At 38.0% G+C, this 18,956-nt stretch overlaps 1 protein-coding gene across 4 annotated transcripts in view; it reads right to left on the bottom strand.

Moving 5' to 3' along the window:
• ARHGAP6 (Rho GTPase activating protein 6) overlaps nucleotides 1–18,956 on the bottom strand; it is a 333,285-nt gene that overhangs the window by 11,063 nt on the left and 303,266 nt on the right. For all 4 annotated transcript variants that reach the window (XM_074907249.1, XM_074907268.1, XM_074907278.1 and 1 more), the window contains exons 5-10: nucleotides 17,311–17,506; nucleotides 14,108–14,163; nucleotides 10,244–10,394; nucleotides 9,009–9,157; nucleotides 5,772–5,951; nucleotides 536–633 (exon numbers count right to left, since the gene is read on the bottom strand). In XM_074907249.1, the coding sequence (XP_074763350.1) occupies nucleotides 536–633; nucleotides 5,772–5,951; nucleotides 9,009–9,157; nucleotides 10,244–10,394; nucleotides 14,108–14,163; nucleotides 17,311–17,506 (830 nt within the window). The remainder of the gene's footprint in view (nucleotides 1–535; nucleotides 634–5,771; nucleotides 5,952–9,008; nucleotides 9,158–10,243; nucleotides 10,395–14,107; nucleotides 14,164–17,310; nucleotides 17,507–18,956) is intronic.

The raw sequence follows: 18,956 nt of genomic DNA, 5'->3' as shown, positions 1-18,956 counted from the left end.
TTCAGTTCTTTCACAAAGCATACAATTAAATAATATCCAAAGAGCCTCCATAAACCTGCTGTTGCGGCGGTTGACTTGTTTACTATGTCTTATGTGTATACAACAGGAAAAGAACAACAAACTGGTCAAATGGCTAGCTGTGACTCTGTTAAGGCACTCTAGGGTGTGTTTCAAGGATACTGTAATACACTCCTCCTGTTACTGAAGACTACAACAAACCCAAGACATGAACCAGCAGATCACTAGAATACGTCCTGTCAGATAATAGTGCACTGAATATTTTTATGTACATGTAATTCTGTTCTCTGCAGCAGAACACAATCTTTCCTCTGGATCAGGAAACAAGATTCTTCTTTAGAAAATGCTGTACAAGAGTCATAATTTCTTTGGCAGAGTCTGTGTAATGGGGAAGATATTTCTACTCCACTGTAGACAGTGCAGAAGAGCTGTGGAAAACTAGAACCTTTTGAACACTTCCAGTGGGAGATAGAAATTCCCAGCAGAAACAGGGATGATGAAAAAACAGATTACTCACGATGACTGGGAAGCTTTCCTCCTCAACAAATAGTCCACAACATCTGGGTCAGTCTCTAATAGGCTTATAAGCACTTCATTCTGTAGGTCAGGGGAAACCTATGAAGACAGCAAAAAATACTTACTTGGAGACTAATATTCTTTCACATATATTGATTTTGGTACTATGTTTAGTCTAAAAGACCAAGTACAAGTACATTTACAAAGAGTATATAAATATTCAGAAGCTTCCACTTAGAAGAGAAGTTTCATGTAACAACAGGTGAAGTAGGACTAAAGATCACTTTGTACAATGTCAAAGGCTGATGACTGTTGAATAACCCATTTTTATCCAGATGGATATTATATCTGATAACAGTGGGACTAATTGTGTACCTCAATCTCAAAAGCTCCAGTTTAAGGTCCAGTTTAAGGTCTTACATCCCCATTCAAAGATCTGGGGACATTTACGAATTTCCATTCCAAGTGACTGTACTTCTTTTAGAAACAGTGTGAAATGTAATTACACAGGAAGGAGAATTTTTCATCATACATTCTGCAGCATTTGACTTATTTATGTCCTCATCATATGGAAAATTTGTGGCAACCGTTCTATCTATGAAGAACTTAAATTGCTTCATTTCAGTGAAACCTGACAAAAGTCACTATGTTTCAAAATGAAGCCTTATAACCATTTAATGTTCAGGTATCCACCATATGGCCAAATCCTGGGATCTAGAAGCATTTAGATTCCTGGTCATGCTCAGTCAGAACTTGAGTAATTAGAGAGTTCATCTGTCCATAACTCAGGTTTACAAGTGGGTCCTGTTCAATCTCCAGCCACTCTGGACGTCAGGTAGTAGCAACAAGCTCAGCCAGAATTTGTGTCATCTTCTTCTGGAGTTTGGCCTTCTGATTTGATATCTCTCTTCTAGTGCACTCTATATGGACATGAACCTTCAAAACACTTGATAGCTTCAGCTGCTGCAGGATACAGCAACATCTCCTGGGCAGGTAGCAGGAATGGCGCTCCAAAACCTGACCAAGTGCTTCCAACTGCATTTTACATGGGTCTTACCAATCCTTAAGTGAATTTGTCCACATGACAGTGGAACATTCAACTCAACCTTCAAAGCACTGAGACAGATGAAACCATCTGAGAAACTTAAACTAACAGTCCAGATTCACTCATGATGGATGGAACTGGAGGCAAGACAATCTCAGCAAGTCATTAACTGTGCAATATGCTTCTGGATGCAATTTCTCAGAGCCTGAATCTCTTGACCTTCAGGTCACACTGCATAGGCCATTTGTTTTCCCTGACATTTCCTGGGAAATAGGAATAGAATTACTAATAGATTCCCCCTGGGGAATACCTCAGTTTGGGAGGTATTCAGGGAATCAACTTACTGAAAACGTGTATTTCTTTAAAAAACGAAATAATTTGAAAATAAATGAAGATATGTATCATTTAATTCAAATTTATCCAAAATCTCTATCAAAAACTTGTGTGACCACATATTCCTTTTTAAAAAATTGTATTTAGCCTCTAAGCTGGAAAAATATCTTATTAATGGTCATTGATATACTAGTCTTTAAATAAATTATCTTCTCTTTATAAGAATACATTTTTGGAAACCTGGTATGCTGTAACTTCTCCATTTAGACAGCCTTCCTGTACAGCAGAATAAACTCCAGATAAAGTTTGAGGGTAAAGAAGAATCCACATCTTTCTCTAACTTGCTATTCAGTTTTATATCAAGTTGATAAACTTGTAAGAATCTCCTGAGAGGACTCTGTCAGAAAAATAAAAATATTTTCCATGATACAAAAAACATCAGTCTTTCATTACATAAAAATGAATCTGAAAAAGGTCAAACAGGAAGTTCAATTCCAACTGAAAGCATGTGCGAAACCCAAACTTAACAGTTCTTTTGAGTTATAGGATTTTTATCTGAGTGAATAATATATTAATCTATGATCCTTCAACTGGGTTTGTGCTGATGGTCTCCTTGCTAGATATATATTGGGTTTTGGGTTTCCTCCTGTGTAGCAATTTACTTCAGTTTGGTTAACTAACTTGTGAGTGTAGAAATGATATGCATGTGATCATAAACTTACACTTATAGAAAACTACTAAATTGGTATCTCAGGAAAATGTTACAGAGCTGCAATAACTTATTGAATTAATTGTTTAACTGGAAGTTCTGGCTGAGTATGTAGATGAAAACTTCAAATTCAGGGACAGAAGGGAAGCCAAGGCACTGCTGAAACAACAGGTGTTCAGCACACACTGGGATGGATCGGAGGGCTCTGGGGTTGTCAGGACTGCAGTAGATAGGAGATATTTGGGACTGGGTGCTACATAAGAGTCACAGCTACTGAGACACAGAGAGGTGGAAGGACACTTAAGTGTCTCCTCTGGGCTGTCCCTGGCTACCGATGTGGCACAGAGAGGCAGCGTGTGACTGTCTCCTCAGTGGGAAGTCACAGTAGCCTCTAACGGTAAAAATAAGAAATTTCAGATACTACATAGTGCTTCTTTGCAGCAGCGCTGGATTTGGGCACTAGCAAATGAAAATGCATGACCAAGATGCTCTTCTCCATCCTCCATGACAAGTCAAAACCAAGGAGACAAAGTGGGGTTGGGTTGTGCCTCCCCACATTCAGCTGTGGGCATAGTTCAGAGACTGGAAAAGAACAGTCCTTCGTACATTCCTGTAAAATGTTTTAATGCATCCCTAAGAACTCACTGAAATGGGTAAATGAAAGGCCTTAACATTCTTAACATTAATGAAGCAAGGTCAGAATCCATCTTCCATATGAAATCCACATGTTTGCATGTTACTGATGTCAATTATAATTATATAATAAGAACAGTCCTCAGTATCCTGGGTGGTTCTGACAAATAGAATCTCCTGACCCACCACTGCATCAGAGTCATTATGATATTGTGGTCTGGGTGCCACAACACATCCTGGTTTCCTAGGTTTTATTTCATAAATGTTGTTCTCGTTTCAGTGCTGAAGCCAATCAGAGTTTTATAACCTCCCCATATACAACAGTAACAGGAAAAAAAAAACCCAACAAATACAAAAACACCTTAGCAGCAATAACACTGTATGTTATAGCTGTAGCTGAATGCTTGAGTCCAGATGTTTTTCTTTTTGTAAGTACCATAAATGTCAAGTATAAACTGCAGTTCTGGTTTGGCCCTACTCCTGTGGTTTTGGAAAATGACCTGCTGCTGCCTGAATGATCAGAGTTTTATTACAGTTAGATGTGCAAGTCTTTTCCTTTCGATGTATCTAATACCAAATGATGCGCTGGGCTAATTATCTTCGTAATACAAAGAGTGTCTCTGGGCTGCTGCTGAAAATATGAAAAAGACAGAAGTAAACACTGGTAGAAGCTTTATAAAACACTATGAGCAATTTGACACAATCCTACAGATCAGTTATCATGTGTGAGTCTAGACATCACTTCAGAAAACACGCAGAACTTGCCATGTTGTTTGTTAACTATGGCAATGGGAAGAGTGAAAGCACCCAGAGACCCTCAGCTGTTACAACATTTCTATAAATTTCACATCAATGTATTTCAGGTTTCAGGAGAGCACCTGAGATAGGTTTGTCTTTCTCTCACATGCAGCTAGCCTCTCATTTTGAAATCTGATTCTAATCTTCCTCCACAATCTGAAAAGCTACTCTGGAAAATAAAAGAAAACTCCTCTCCCCCCTCCCCCCCTGCTTTGTTTAACCTGCAGATGAAAATGCAAGCACTGAAGAGATAAAGGAATAAATCCATCACAATTAAAAGAGAACATATTTAAGTTAGTCTAACCCTAAGCCCCACCATTTCTACATCGAAAAGTCAGAATGTGTGCCTAAGCATTATGTACTGAGATGTGGCTGTGCTGTAAAATATTCTTAAAGAGAAACAATACGAAAACTTCAAGTATTGCAAGTATTCTTATTCAAGTATTATTTTAAGTGCCATCCACACTCTGGGCCAGCAGACCTTTGCACAAGAGTGCAGCTTTGTCACTTTCTTTTCCTGCTGTGGAAGGAAAAATAGTACCTAAAGTTTCCCCAAACTGTGAAAAGCATTAAAAAAAAAAAAAAAAAAAAAAGATTGCTGAGTGTCTCACTGGAACAAGAATAAAAAAAAAAGCAAAGGATGTAATGAAAGGCAATACAGTGTGAGGGAAAAGACAGAAAACCACAAACAAGTTCATCTGAGGCTAAGACTGATAGGCAGGACTTATGACTGCTTTCTCATGCTCTCCTCCCTGTTGAAATCTGGTACACACCTTCCCCTGACAGTGCTATGGGGCCATCAATCCCACATGTCTACAGTCCAGGCTCATCCGTTTTCTCCCATCAAGGTACCCAGCAACCAGCTTTACTGGAGCACTAAAGGAGGTTTCCAGAGTGTTCTTCCTCTTTGCGAACTGATCTTCGTGCAACATACAGCACTGCTTAGTTTCAAGACACAACAACCAAAGCCATTTTCACCTTTTCAAGGCTACTGGTTTTCTTAAGACATATATGCCTACTAAAAAAAGACAGGATAGTGCCCACCATTAGGTCTGACTGGCTTCTGCTACCCCAGAGCAGGGCGCTCTCAAGCACAAGTTCTACTGAGCTGACCTGTAATTCTGTAGACAAAAAGAGGAAAAGGTAAAGCCACAGAATGAACTGTTCAGATAACTATTAGGCATGAGGAATGTGATTTAACTAAGCTGTTTCTTAAGTAAACAGTGTGTCCAAGTCCAAGGTCAAGGTGCTTCCCCCTCATCCAATCAACAAGAAAGTCTTTGGTAGAGGAGGCTGTTCCTTAAAAGTAACCAAGGATCTCCTACTCCCTGCAGAAAAATTGACTCCCTAACTTCCAAAACTGAGAGGTGAAAGGTCATTTTCCGTCCTGCCTTCAAAACTAATGAGCAGTTCTGGTTCACTCTTTGGTATGCAACTGAATAGCCAATCGCATCATTTCCACAGACAGAAATCTTCTAAGGAATATACTCTTTATCTACATTGAAACCATTTCAGGCAAATATAGGTACACATTTTTAATACTATTGCTTACTGCAAAGCATTCTCCTTGATAGAAGACTACTTTTTCTACCAATAATTGACCCTAATTTAATGCATATTGTACAATTCATTTCATCATATTCTACTTTAACACCCATTAGGCAGTTCCACATTTAACTTAAAAATGTATTGGAGTAACATGAAGAAACGTCCACCTACCATGAAAAGGGCTTCATAGTTTTCAATCATCTTTTGTACGACAGCTATGATAGCAGTACTCTCTTCAGCTCGAGCTGAGCTCTGAACTGAGAATTCTTTGTCTGTAGATTTCTGCTTGTGCAACAAGTTAGGGCCAAAGATGGTAGCCAGGTTGAGTGATGTCATTTTGTTCCCAGTAATCTAGAAAACAGAATATAAATGAGGTGGGGTCTCCAAGGGTCTAATGTGTACAGATATGTATATATACACATCTACACCCTGCCCCCCCCCATAATCACTCCCTCTCTCTCGATTCGGCAGCTGCTTTCTCAAGTAGCACTCATGAAGTGAAACAGATACAGTGAGGAAAGACACAATTTTCCATGTTTAAACAGTTTAGATAATTAAGGAGCATGCTCATTATTTTTATTACTATTTTTCTGTCCTTTTGCTTGTTTCCTAGGACATGCCAAATGTTTATTTGTTGGGTGGATTTTTTTTTGTTTTGTTGCTTTTTTTCCCCTTTTTCCTACTTTTATAACACTGTGCTCAAATAAGCAACAGTAACCTGATTTTGGAAGAAGTAGAAGGCTAGGAATACATACTATACTCGACAGAAAAGATCTGAAAAATATGACATATATGTTATTAAATCAAAATTTTCATTGTCATATTTGTGATTAGACTACTTTTTCCCCTTCTATTATTTTATCAGAGAAAAAAGCAGGGGTCATGTGCTTCTTCTCTATGTCTCCACTTGGTTGCTATTCTGGGAATATGGCAGAAGAAAATGCCAGCAGTTTGACTATATAAGACCATAAGTGAATTTCAGCTGTTAACCCAGTATTTCTTGAAGGGTTTTTTAAATAAGAAAAAAAATATAATGAGAGTTATTTTTAATTTGTTTCAGTTACATTTGAGCTAATCAATTTTTAAAAAGGACAGAAAGAGGCACCAAAAAGAGGTAGTAAAAATAGCATTTCAAGAAATGAGTGTTACAAAATGAACCTTTTCAAAGTAGTATTTTAATTTTTTTTTTTAGCTGGTCATTTACTGAATACTCTAGTCAAAGTTACAACTGACTGCACTTGGTTTTTTTTTTTTTTACAGAGCTCATCTAGACAGCATAGAGATGACATTAAAAAGAGCTTTGCCTTTTATTGGTGGGACCAGCATATAATCTTGGAAAGACATCTGCACTAAGTAGATGCATGGGCAGTAATAACAAAAATGTTGGCTCTTTGTTTAAAGACTCATCCCATCATGACTGTGAGTACAGCACACTCCCTTATTTGTGCACCACCATGCACCTGGCTGTTTTTTGGGTGACCTGCTTTTTAAACACTGTCAGAGTATTAAGCCACAAAGGATGCACAGGCACGAAGTTCCTTAAGTGTGCCAGGGGCAGGCTCTGGCTGTGTCTGGATCTGCATGTGCAGGTTGTTTGTACAAACAAGAAGTCTCTTCTTAAGGGCAGCCTCATGGTATCCCTTAAAAAATGTTGTAAACATATCCACTGAAATAACAGAATAAGCAATTTCAATAAAGTTAGTCATCCATCTTCATCTTCGAGAGAGAAGGTCTTTTGAAAGAGATTGTGAAGAGGGCCTGTGTGTCAAAGCTTGGCTTTTTTCCTTCCAGTGATAGCAAAAGAGTCTGATAAAATACTTTCTCTTGCCCTGTATGCTTTTATTCACTTAATTATTCATAAATAGCTTAAATAATTGTGAGCAGAATACTGTGTTATCTATAAAAGGTATCCAATTGCACATACTATTCCTGATGCTTACAATACTGCCAAGATAGTTTACATAAATTTGCCTTGCCAAAATACCTGTAGCAGAGCTGATGTACTGTTAAGGGGAATGAAAGTGCCTTTAATACAGCTGTTGGGCCAAACCAACTCTCTTAAGCATCATCCTCTAGTCCTGCAACAAGATCCTCTTGGGTACATTCCTGAATCAACAGAGAACTCTTTGCAGGACCAGGGGGACCACAACCTTAGCTGACTTGTACATGTTTTTAAGCACAGTAAAACTGTTACAGGCTGCTCTTTTCAAATACTTTTCATCATAGCGGTGCAGTTTTTTATCAACTCCCTGCTGAGGACAAAAATCTTAGCATTTAAAGTGGATTTAAAATTGAAATAGGCCTTGCAGTCACATACAGCACATTGGAAGTTAGGACTTGAGGCAAAAATTCAGCAAAACTCAACTCAAAGTGCCAATTGTTAAAACCAGCCAACTGCAAAAGGTATCCAAATTTGACCGAAGTCAGCAGGGTTTTCCATCTGGAAGACAAAATTCTCTAGGAGTTTCAAAAGAGTCTCAGAGGTAACCTCAGAAGTAGTCTCTGCTACAGTTCAGAGGACAGGGAAGTCCTTCCCACAGATAAACTGGTACAATTTTGTCAAGCAGTGACAGACAGTATCTGCATCATTCACGGTTAACAGAATTGCCACCTTTTGCAGAGCAATTGCATTCCTTGTAGAAAGAAAGAATTGCATTCCTTGTAGAAAATGGGAAGCCTGGATTTTCAGATCTTCTCCAGTGGGAACAGTGCAGATGCACATGTGTGAATGCTCAGAAGTACAGCTCAGTCACACGGCTATGGCTGTTCTTGTCTCTGTGGGGTGGGTGCACTCCAACTTCTCTACGGATTTTGGTCCAGAATGCAACAGTAAGGAGGCCAGAATGAAAACAGGCAAAGATGGACCCTGACTCCAAGTAGTGAGTAGGTCTGTCAGTTGCAAGGACACAGCTGGGAGTTTCTGTTCTTTATTTTTTATTCCTCACTAGCCAGCGCATACAAGCAAGCTAAGGGAACCAAGAAATGAACTGCTGTGTCCATAGATCATACAAGAAAGCAACAACAGAGAATGAAAAGAGAATTGAAACGCATACTCTTGAATGCCTGACACTTTTCTATGTGAGTATATTTTCCATAGAATATAATAGGATAAAATAAGGAGCAGGGGGAAAGGACGGATAACGTTAGATGTTCTTAACAACAAGGCTGATTACACTGTGAATCTCCCAAAGGAAGTGGTAGATGCTTTACCAATTAAGTCATAAAAATTAAACTTTCACAGCCCTAAGAACACAATAAACAACTAAATGGCACATGCACAGGCAAGAATATGAAATCTCTCCCATCTTTCAGGGGTATGCCACCTTCGTGTTTGTTTCACAGCTTTGAAGATCTCTTTTCAGTTTATGAATTAAGTGAAGTCAAAGGACACAAGTGACCAGGACTTACCTCTTGGCCATCTTTGTCAGTGGTGTCTTCTGCGTGGCCAGCCACTGTGGAGAGGAACTGCAGCAGCCGGTGTAGGGTATCGCAGTTACAGGGAGGTAGAAGATAAATGAGAAGCTGTAAGGTGCTTAGCTGTTCATCTGGCTCTAACACTAAACGGTGGAAAAAAAATACATTCTAAGAAAATCATTCCAACTAACCTAAAAACAGAATAAATATACTGTTCCCAGCCCAAAGGAAGGTGCAAGAATAGCTTTGTTTAAAGATTATTTTCCTTATAATGTCAGAAGAGAAAACTCTAAGGAAATATCAAAAGTGTAACAAATACTGTTATGGCATTTTTGTCTTGATTGGTCATCTTTTTGCTCATAGGATCTCTTCTCAGCCTATAAGAGAGCAAAATCCATGTTGCACACTCCATCACTGTCACTGGACACTTACTGCATTCATTTAGGTATAGTTACTAGTATATACAGGGCACCGTTGGGAGGCATTTCCAGTCACATTTACGCTTTAGCCATTTTAAATGAATTTTCTTATAATTTCACATTTTGACGAAGTACTGGGAGACTGGAAAAGCAACTAGAGATACAAAGGACGTTCTGCAACCACCATCACTAACCATGTAAAATGCAATGGTAGGCAGTGACAAAGATGGGACACAGGAGGGATCTCAGACATGAGGGCTAGAAAGAATCTGAAGAACACATACCAGGCAGCAGCTTATGCTTGAAGGGTCCAACTTTACATTCTCCCAAACCTAAAAGGGTCTGCACTCAGGTCTTAGGCACACATTTGGGAACACTTAATATGTTGGCTTTGAGGGCCATTAACTATGATGAAACTTGAACTTTTGAAGACAGACTAGAATTTTGGTCAGTGAACAGCTCAGAAAATTAAAAGCATAAATGGTGCTAAGATACCAGGATTCAAATGGAAGTCTGTCATCTGCTACTGCTGAAGCAATAACAAGGGTCAGGATTTAACGGAAAACATGAATCCCATGCTATATACAAATGCAAAAAGTAAAATCTTTGCTGTTATAGTTTTCTGGGCTATACTTACACAATATGAAAAACAAGGAAAGACCTCAGCAAATTTATACTACACAAATATTTGGAGCAAATCAAGGCTAGAGTATTAAATGCACAGAAAAAAAGAATACGGTTAGTAGAGATTAAGGAATTCAAACAGGTAAGCTTTTGAAAACTGATAAATCAAGATGCTGTAGAGCTCACAGAGAGTGTTGATGAAAGGTGTATAAAGTTCTCTGGTGAGAAGCGGGTCAGGCATGTCACGCAGAAATTCCTTTAACAAAGCAGCAACATCATGAATGCTGTGCTCTTCGTCTAATACAACATCTATGCCCCGGTCAAACTCTTCACGTAACTGAAAAAGATCATGACACAAAACCACAGTCACATATTGTCCCAATTAGTACATCCCAACACAGGAAATCTTTTAAGATGTGGATTTACCCATTTTCACTTTCCAGATTAGACATGACTAGTTTTTGGTAAGGTCAAAGGTATAATTCATGTCTAATTGCTGCTTATTCCATGGTACACAAGGTGTGTACCAGACTGCAATAAAATACAATTCTTTCTTTCCAGCTAATATATGCCACTCTTATGAAAAAATGTGCCCAAGTAAATATATTTTTTACAGAAATGTAAGATTAATATCAAAGGCAGGAACCATAGATAATAAGGAAAACAGCAAGAAAGGCTTTCTTATACCCCCTTACTTGAATTAACCCTGGATTTTAGGACCAGAAAGACCAAAATTGCATTTTATGACATTTACGGTTTTGTAAAAAAGCTTTAATAAGACAACAATGTTCATATCCACCACACTCATGTTTCTTTTGTGATTTAAACATAAGCAGTAAGCAGCCAGGTTCACTAAGACTTCATGGCATTTGTCCACACACATCTTGTTCTGCCTTTCTAATTTAGTTGCGTTCACTAAATGAACATCATCAGGGAATTAATAAACAGCAAGCTAATACTGTTATGAGGTATCACTTCTTTTTTCCAGCTACAGTCATCGGACAAATTCTGTGTAATTCAAAGGCATCACACTTCCCAAAGGCAGAAGAAATCCCTCTCCCACATCCAATATGCCTTAAAAAACCATAAAAGCCTGCCTTTCTGGAGAGATTTCCCAGCACCAAGAGCAGAACACTTTCTTCACATTGAGAGCTCCACCTTTTATTCTCTTTTCATTTTGAAAATAGTCAAGATGTTTTAAAACCATTTCCTAGGAAAATTTCGTATCTTTGCTAATATTATGAGGTATCATGATCTTACATCTATCTTCTCAAAGAGTAATTATATCTGAATCTTACTAAACAAGATGAAATTTGACGTATCAGCTTTCTTTACCAGGATTATTACAGACGTATCAAGAAAAAAGAAGGTAAATCACAAGCAAACTATGTGTCTGTGATAATCTGTGGCAAATCTTGATCACAGGCAAATCTATCTTGAGTGTGTATAGTGTGTAGGAGTAGAAAACCCTGTGTTTTCAGCTGCAATTGTGCTTTCATAATGGGTGTGAAAGATATACTATAAAAACTACAGCCTCCTTTCTAATTTATTAAGCCTACTTTTAACATTATTAATATCGGACATTACTAATAATGAATAATTACGCTATGAAGACCAGAACTTGTTCCTTACCTAGTATAATGCTTCTCCCTGCTGATTGTGGTAAAATATTTTCCAGTGCCAACCTGGGGATTTTATTCCCAGCTCAATTTTACTCTTCCTACTGGTGGCAAATGTGGAACATCCCTGTGGAGCACCATAAATTACCTCTATCCAGAAGACTGCTTTTGCACTTACTGCCCAAAAGCAGTTGAGGAAACAGATTAGCATTTTTTCAGGAATTCAGACTTCCCAAATAGCTAAATCATAAATGGCTGTTACAGTCTTGAGTATTGCACTTCTGATCTGATATCCTGCGAGGCCTATAGAGATATCCTAATTAGCACAGTATCAGATAATCATTGGTGAAACCTGGACACATTTCAGGCTCGGGTATCACAGCTGTTAAAAACTCCAGATTTCTAAGTTTAAACTTTAGGTCTCTCAGACTTCATTCACAGAGAATATTTTGGAAAATACACCAGGTGAACTACAGCATCCACCAGAGCTTAAGATGTGAGAGCTGAGGACATTCATGCTGGGAGAGGGGATGGGAGAGCAGAGCTCTAGCCATGTCGCTCTTCAACCTCAGGGTCTGGCAGCTGCTTTGTCTGCAGAGCTGCCACCAAGTCACCAGGCCTAGCATAGAGGGTTGCCCACCCTAAGCTCGGCAGTGATGCTCTGCTCAATCATCTGTATAGTTTTTGTGCATAAACTGGTACCTGGCACCCCAATGTATCAGACCTACCACCTTAAGTCAACACTAGATCAGGAAACTTTGTCCTACACCCATGTGAGGGAGGTGGTTTGTAAATAGATGCACTTGTTCTAGATTTTCTCTTCCTGCTCCCCAACCAAAAACCCCACTGGCACATGCATTTACGTACTTATGAATATACTGCAACAAACTACAGTTGAAATAGGACATTTTCTAAGTGGGGGAGGAAGAGAAACAAAATTCTGCCTACTTTCTACAAAAGAAAAACTAGTGAACAGCTGCAAAAGCACACCAAAATCCGAGTACTGGGTTTGGCTTTCCATGGTTCAGAAAATGAGTGGAATTTTAATTGAATCCAGACTTTCCCATGTGTTCATGTTGACAGCATTTATTATTGTAACTGCAAGGGCCAAGCTGATGCTTCCATGTTGTTTAATGAAATACATTAGTTCACCTAGTTCAATAAATTAGTCCATGTAATAGAATGCATAAATACCCAAATCTCTTTATTTCCTCAGCTTCTGAAAACACAGTAAATGAGAAACTGGTGAGTCACTGATGTTCAAAGTAAGTCTTAGTTTACAAGTAAATGATACAAGCCCTCTGCTTTTTCCCCAGAGGTATGATGTAGCTGTACTCACCCCTGAATGATAATATATGTTTTGACACTGAGCTGGTAATGTAAATGACAAGCAACTTACTTTTCAATAATTTATCTAGTTTAGTGTTGATATAAAAAGTGCCTCTTCAGACTATGAAAGTTTTTAGCTTTGAGTTATACCAGCCACTCAGCAATAGAAACTGCTAAAGAATAAGCTACAAATTGGTAGGCTATACTGTCCTACCAGCCAGAATCAAGTCAGTTTAGTTATTCAAGGTAACTTTCCAGAGTGCCAAACCTTATACTGTATAGTTTTTGCAACAAAGAATTATTATTTCAGGGATCAGATGAAGTCAAGCTTTCTTTTGCTTTTTTTCTATTTGATCTTTTTGGTCTTGTACTTCCTGGCAGGGGTATTTTCCTGTGACTTTTGATCCCCTCCCTAAGCATCATGCAACCATTAAGCACTCTTCTCTCCTGCTCTAATTCAACATGTATTCCTAGTTTCTGGGAATCACAATGCAATATCTAGGGCTGAGGGAACACCCACTTCTGACTTTGTCTCTGGAACCTAATTGTACACTATCTTTGCTTTTTCAACAGTTGGCTGAGATTAGGCCTTGGATGGGTCTGCTCTGACCTTCAAGTTTAACAGGGGTAAGAGAAAGGTGATATTTGGGAGCAGCGATGTAAGGGTCAAAGAGATTGCTCTGTACTTGCATATTTTCTCATACTGTGAGTTTTCCAAAAAAGATTTACAGTTTGGGTTTACTTTGGGAGCTTCAGCTGTTTCTGAGAAGAAACTAGCAGCCAAGATTTTTTTTTCCCTACAGTGTAACCTTTGGAAAATTTCATCACTGTAGTCGATTTGGATCTCCAACCCTGTGCTACTTCTGCAGAGCAAAACATATAGAGATTGTTAACCTTCTAGGAACCTGACAAGAATTTCACCAGATGTAAAAGATGACTGGAAATGGCCTGTTATTAGCCATCAAAAAACCCAATAAAGTCACTGACCCAGAAAGCCTGAATTTTACCAGTTGACAGATGGAGAGGGAAATCACTTAAAGAAAGAAATCAGGTTTGTTTGTACCATAGCTGATGAGGGAAAAGAGTATCCATATCCACTTACCTGTCTTACTCTCTTTTTTGAGCTTCCAACTCTGAATATTCCTACTGTCTGGAGACCTGCAAGTGCATATCAGACAACTGTTTTATTGTTTAATTTTCTGCTGAAAATTGCATTGAACCAAAACAATCTGAGCTATGTGTATATTTACATGAAAAAAAACCTCATAATGTATCTCTCTACAAACTTATCCTTACCACACTGAGAAAAACTCAATTGTCTTGGATTAAGAAGTCATCCAATGTAGTTTTTTAAGGACCTTACATCACCTAACCCACAAAATGGCATCTCTGTGACATTTCTTATAATGTTGTTTTGGTAGTACCGCTGCTAGTCCTTGAGGGACAGAGGTATGCAGAGTGAGGCACTGCTCAGTGTTCGGAGGTGGCAATCCCAGGACTGACACCCAAGGAAACTGGCAATAAGTTAACTAAAGGCTTGGGCACTGAGCTGCGTCTTTGCATACAGGAAGCAGTTGGTGTTTGGGGTTACACATTGGCTCTATAATGCCCATCAAGACAAAGCTAAAAGTCTTCAAAGGGACATAAGTAGGGCACTCACGCAGATTACGAGCAGGAAAAACTCTATCTGGGAGTTGCATGCAATTTATAGGGTAAGAACAGCTATTATATAGAGGGAAAGATATAAAGAAGTACTGTTGTACTTCAGGCAAAGTGTTGAAAGTGTGCCTCTTGTGTCATCTAGACTTAAAATGATTTGGAAATGGATGTTTTTGGCTATTCCATAAGAAATCAGTTCAAACCTTCTAGCCCTGTAGATACTACCAGAGTATCAAACAAACAATGACATGATTTTTGAATGGACATACTTTGCCAAGTAACAGAAACTGAAAAATTTGAGAATATTTAGCAATGAGAATGTGAGTGGAAATCTTAAGAGACTTAAGCAGCTGTGTACATAATATTATTTTACACAGTTAGACATTTTTTGCAAAAAGGATAAAATTATCTATCTATAAGCTTTGAAGAGTTTATGGTATAACAAAGACTACTCTGCAACATTCATTTTCTCTACTGATATACAGGAGATGTAAAATAACCTTGAAATACAAATGCCTTTTGACAGCCGTGAGGCTACAATTGCTTGCTAGAGATCTGTAGCTTTGAGTGGTGTTTGGACTTGAAGGTTTTCATCAGAAAAATTCAGATAGGATTCTGCCTTTTAGTTTTTAGTCTCAACATGACACCTCTCCAAATATTCTTCTATCTTTGGTTAACAGAAAATTACATTAATAGAATAACATTTAGTAAACCCAGGAACACTAGCAGGGAATCTTCTAAGATGGAGATACTCATACTGGGCAAGAACTGGAGGCTGGTTACCAGTTCCTGCACAAACACACAGTATTTGTTTTACACTGTGGGTCTGCAGGAAGTCAAGTCTTTTCAACTCTGGGACATGATCCCAGGGAAAACAGAGAAGGTGAACAAGCCAGGGGCTTTTCTGGCTAAAACATAACCATTTTTTGTCACATAAAGTTCAAAACTATCATTTAAAGCATTCATGACAAACCCCTAGGTGATATGCTGCTGAAAAATTGGCCTAAAGGACTTACGCATACAGGCAAGTATTTTCAGAATCAGAAGCTTGGTCCATCATATAGTCTGGAATGATGTTGCTACAGGATTGTTGCTGGGACAGAAAGTCTTCTATTAACCCTAATATCAATGAGCAAACAGTAGTGTTCATCTTCTGCAATTTTTAAAAGTCAACCAATCCCAATGATTGTTTTGTTGATGGTGGATTAAATTGAAAATTGAAGAACATCACTATTTGCCCCAATTTACCTCACAATATTGCGTTGTGGGGTGCTACACTGCACTTGTAGAAAATGCACAAAAAACCTCATAAATATTCTTTAAAATGAAATTTTAATGTAAAGCAAATATTTTTGTAAAAAATTAAAATAATCTTTGCTATGACAGTGGCTTAAATGGATTAAAAAATTTATCACACATGTTCAAGTGACATAAAATCACAGTATCCAAAGGATACTCAGCTGGATGGTTTTTTTGGCTGATTCAGATACTTGTATGTTCTCTATACTCAGCTACCCTTGCTTAAAGGGACAGAAGTCATTCATCTCAAACTTAATCATCCTCACACTTGTTTGTCAGCTATGGTATCTAATCTCTGTAAAAGGCTAACAATGACTCTCTTTCAGAGTCCTACTTTATAAATTTGCAAGCAACATGGTTTTCAATTATGTATTGTAAAACTTTAGCTTTGTTTTTTAAATTGCAGTCCCTCATCTGCAGAAACCTTTCATTCAGAGTCAGTAAATGATTTCTTTCTGGTCAAATGAGGCACCAAATGCATCATCTGGTGTTGCAGCTGCCATTACTTAACAGTTTGTTTATTATCTGTCCATGTGATAACTCCATCTTGCTGTGGCCAAGTTATTTCAAGTCATTAAAAATCTTTACAAGACTAAGAATACATCGGAAAAGATGTTGAATAGATACCTTGATTAACTATTGTTTCTGCATTACATAAAGCTGGTGGGAGGTTTGTGTCTGGATGATCATGAAGACATGAGAAAAATACTGGCAGGAGTTTATAATTCCCTTTGGAGAGAGTAGGCCTGAGCCTCAGGCTGGTCAGGAGGACTCAAGCCAGGGTCAAACAGAGTAGCCACCCTACAAGCCTTGTAGTGAACAAGAAAAAGTTTCTTGGAGCTTAGTTAATTTAGTGTGGGATTTTTTTTCTTCCTCTGAGCCTGTATCTTCAAACGCTTTTAAGTTCTGCACCATAGTATAAACAGTTAATTTAGCTCTTGTACCTTAAGATCCAGTAGTTGTGAAAAATGGCTCCAGGCCATTTCAGGACTGGCACATTTCAGACTTTCATTCTCAAAGTATGGATAAACCAGTGGGTTGTGAAGAGCCATTCTTGCAGAGCTGAGCACTCCAGTAGGAGATGAACAACCTTCAAGGAATGTCTCTCCCCCAATGCTGTATGAGCCAGTTTGCAAACTTGTAACATAGATCCTTAGTTTTGGAAGATATCTTCTAAGTAATTCTTTGTGAGACACTATCTTTAGCAAGAGGCAAGATAGGAGGGAGTGTCTGACTTTCAAAGATGCCCTTGCAATTGAAAATGTATGCCTGCTTCTCAAAATAAGCATTTATTTATATTATAGTAAAAATGTATCTGTCACTCCTCGGAAAATGAAATAGTCTTACCATGCTTTTCCAAGTGCTGGCAGCAACTATCTACAAGCCGGGGAACCTGCCTGTAAATGGGGTTCAGGCTTAGTTTCTTATCTCTTGCCTTTTCTTTCTTGCTCTGGGCTTCTGCTGGCAAAGAGAGCTGGAGAGCTTCTAACAACCGTGACTGATTATCATCAAGATCTGTAATAGAGTCCACAGACATCGCACCCTGTACAATACAGAGACATGAACAATCAGTATCTAAACGCCACAGGACCTTATCTAACAGACTTTCTCCTATCTGCATTTTAAACAAACTAATACAAAAATACAATTTGCTACAGTTTTTGTAAATTAAGGAAGTTATAATACCACTGTAATGGATGGAAAAATCACAATGGTACCTCAATTATTACCATACTACAAAGAATACAAACTTGATATATCAAAATGTCAATGTTTTCTGCTCACATGGCACACCTTTTTATTGCTGTACGCCTGCACATACTGCAGGACAAGGATGAATCATGATCTGTGTACCTCAGCAGTACAGTATTTATGTTCATGGAGATATATATAAATTTTTTAAACATGATTTCCTACTTCTGCAGCTTGGGCCATTGTATCAGTGAGAATGATGGAAACAGTTTTACAGCCATACACCACATACAATTAATTAGTAACACAAATACATACAACTGCAGAGACTGAAATAATCCCATGTTATCACAGAACAAAGACACACCAAAGAAGTAGGGGGGGGGAATATTTTTTTAGATAATTCTACTTCATGTATCTTAATATTTTAAAACCATTAAAATTCCAATGAAAGCTTTGAAAACTATGTTTGGATTACAGCAAGGTACAAAAGTTCAAGCAGTTTGTAAAGGATGAAACAGCATAAGCAGGAGGAGATTCATGGCATGTTTCAATGTTCACACTTGAAAAATATTTTTTTTCCAAACCATAAGATACTGTCACTTCAAAACAATCATTTCCCTCAATTGTTATTAAACTTACCAGGCAAAAGCATTTTAGGGGACATCTATGCTTATAAATAATAACAAAACAAGAAGAAAAATTTTGGCTTTAATTCTCGTTAAAAATATCTCCTGTAAATTATTTTCTTTCTTTCTGAAACAAAGGATACATTTAACCATAACATTAAATGTACTGTATAGGGATCCAACATGTCATCCTAAGAAATAATGAAGAAAATGTAAATTCTCATTCAAAACTTTGCTGATAACTCCAATTTCTCAAAAACACACTGTTTTGCAGACAGGTATTTCACAGACTGCTGGTGAGATCTCTACATCTATTAAATGAAAACTGTACCAACTGCTGAGGAATTTCAAGCTCTAGAAGTATTTTCTTCCATCAGCCTAGACAACTGAACTTTGCAAAGATTTCTGGCTCATAGGCAACTCACATAAAGTCCACTGAGATTTCAAATTAATTTAAAAGTTTTTAGTTCATAATATCTTTTTTTAAAAAGCATCTAACTCACCAGGTTTAGTTCTGTTTCTTATAACTCATGGAAGACTTATAAATAAAACACAGGGAAGTTTTTAGAGTTTTTTTTGACCCATGCCTCTAAACAATTACTAGTCCCTTTAGGACACAACTTTGACCTTGATTTCTGATGTCTCTCAGAAGTACAATTGCTTGATTCTCTC

Source organism: Athene noctua, chromosome 1, assembly GCF_965140245.1.
Source record: "Athene noctua chromosome 1, bAthNoc1.hap1.1, whole genome shotgun sequence".
In the NCBI taxonomy this organism is placed as follows: domain Eukaryota; kingdom Metazoa; phylum Chordata; class Aves; order Strigiformes; family Strigidae; genus Athene; species Athene noctua.
The sequence above is the reverse complement of the archived record's forward strand: the minus strand, read 5'-3'. Positions and strand labels throughout refer to the sequence as shown.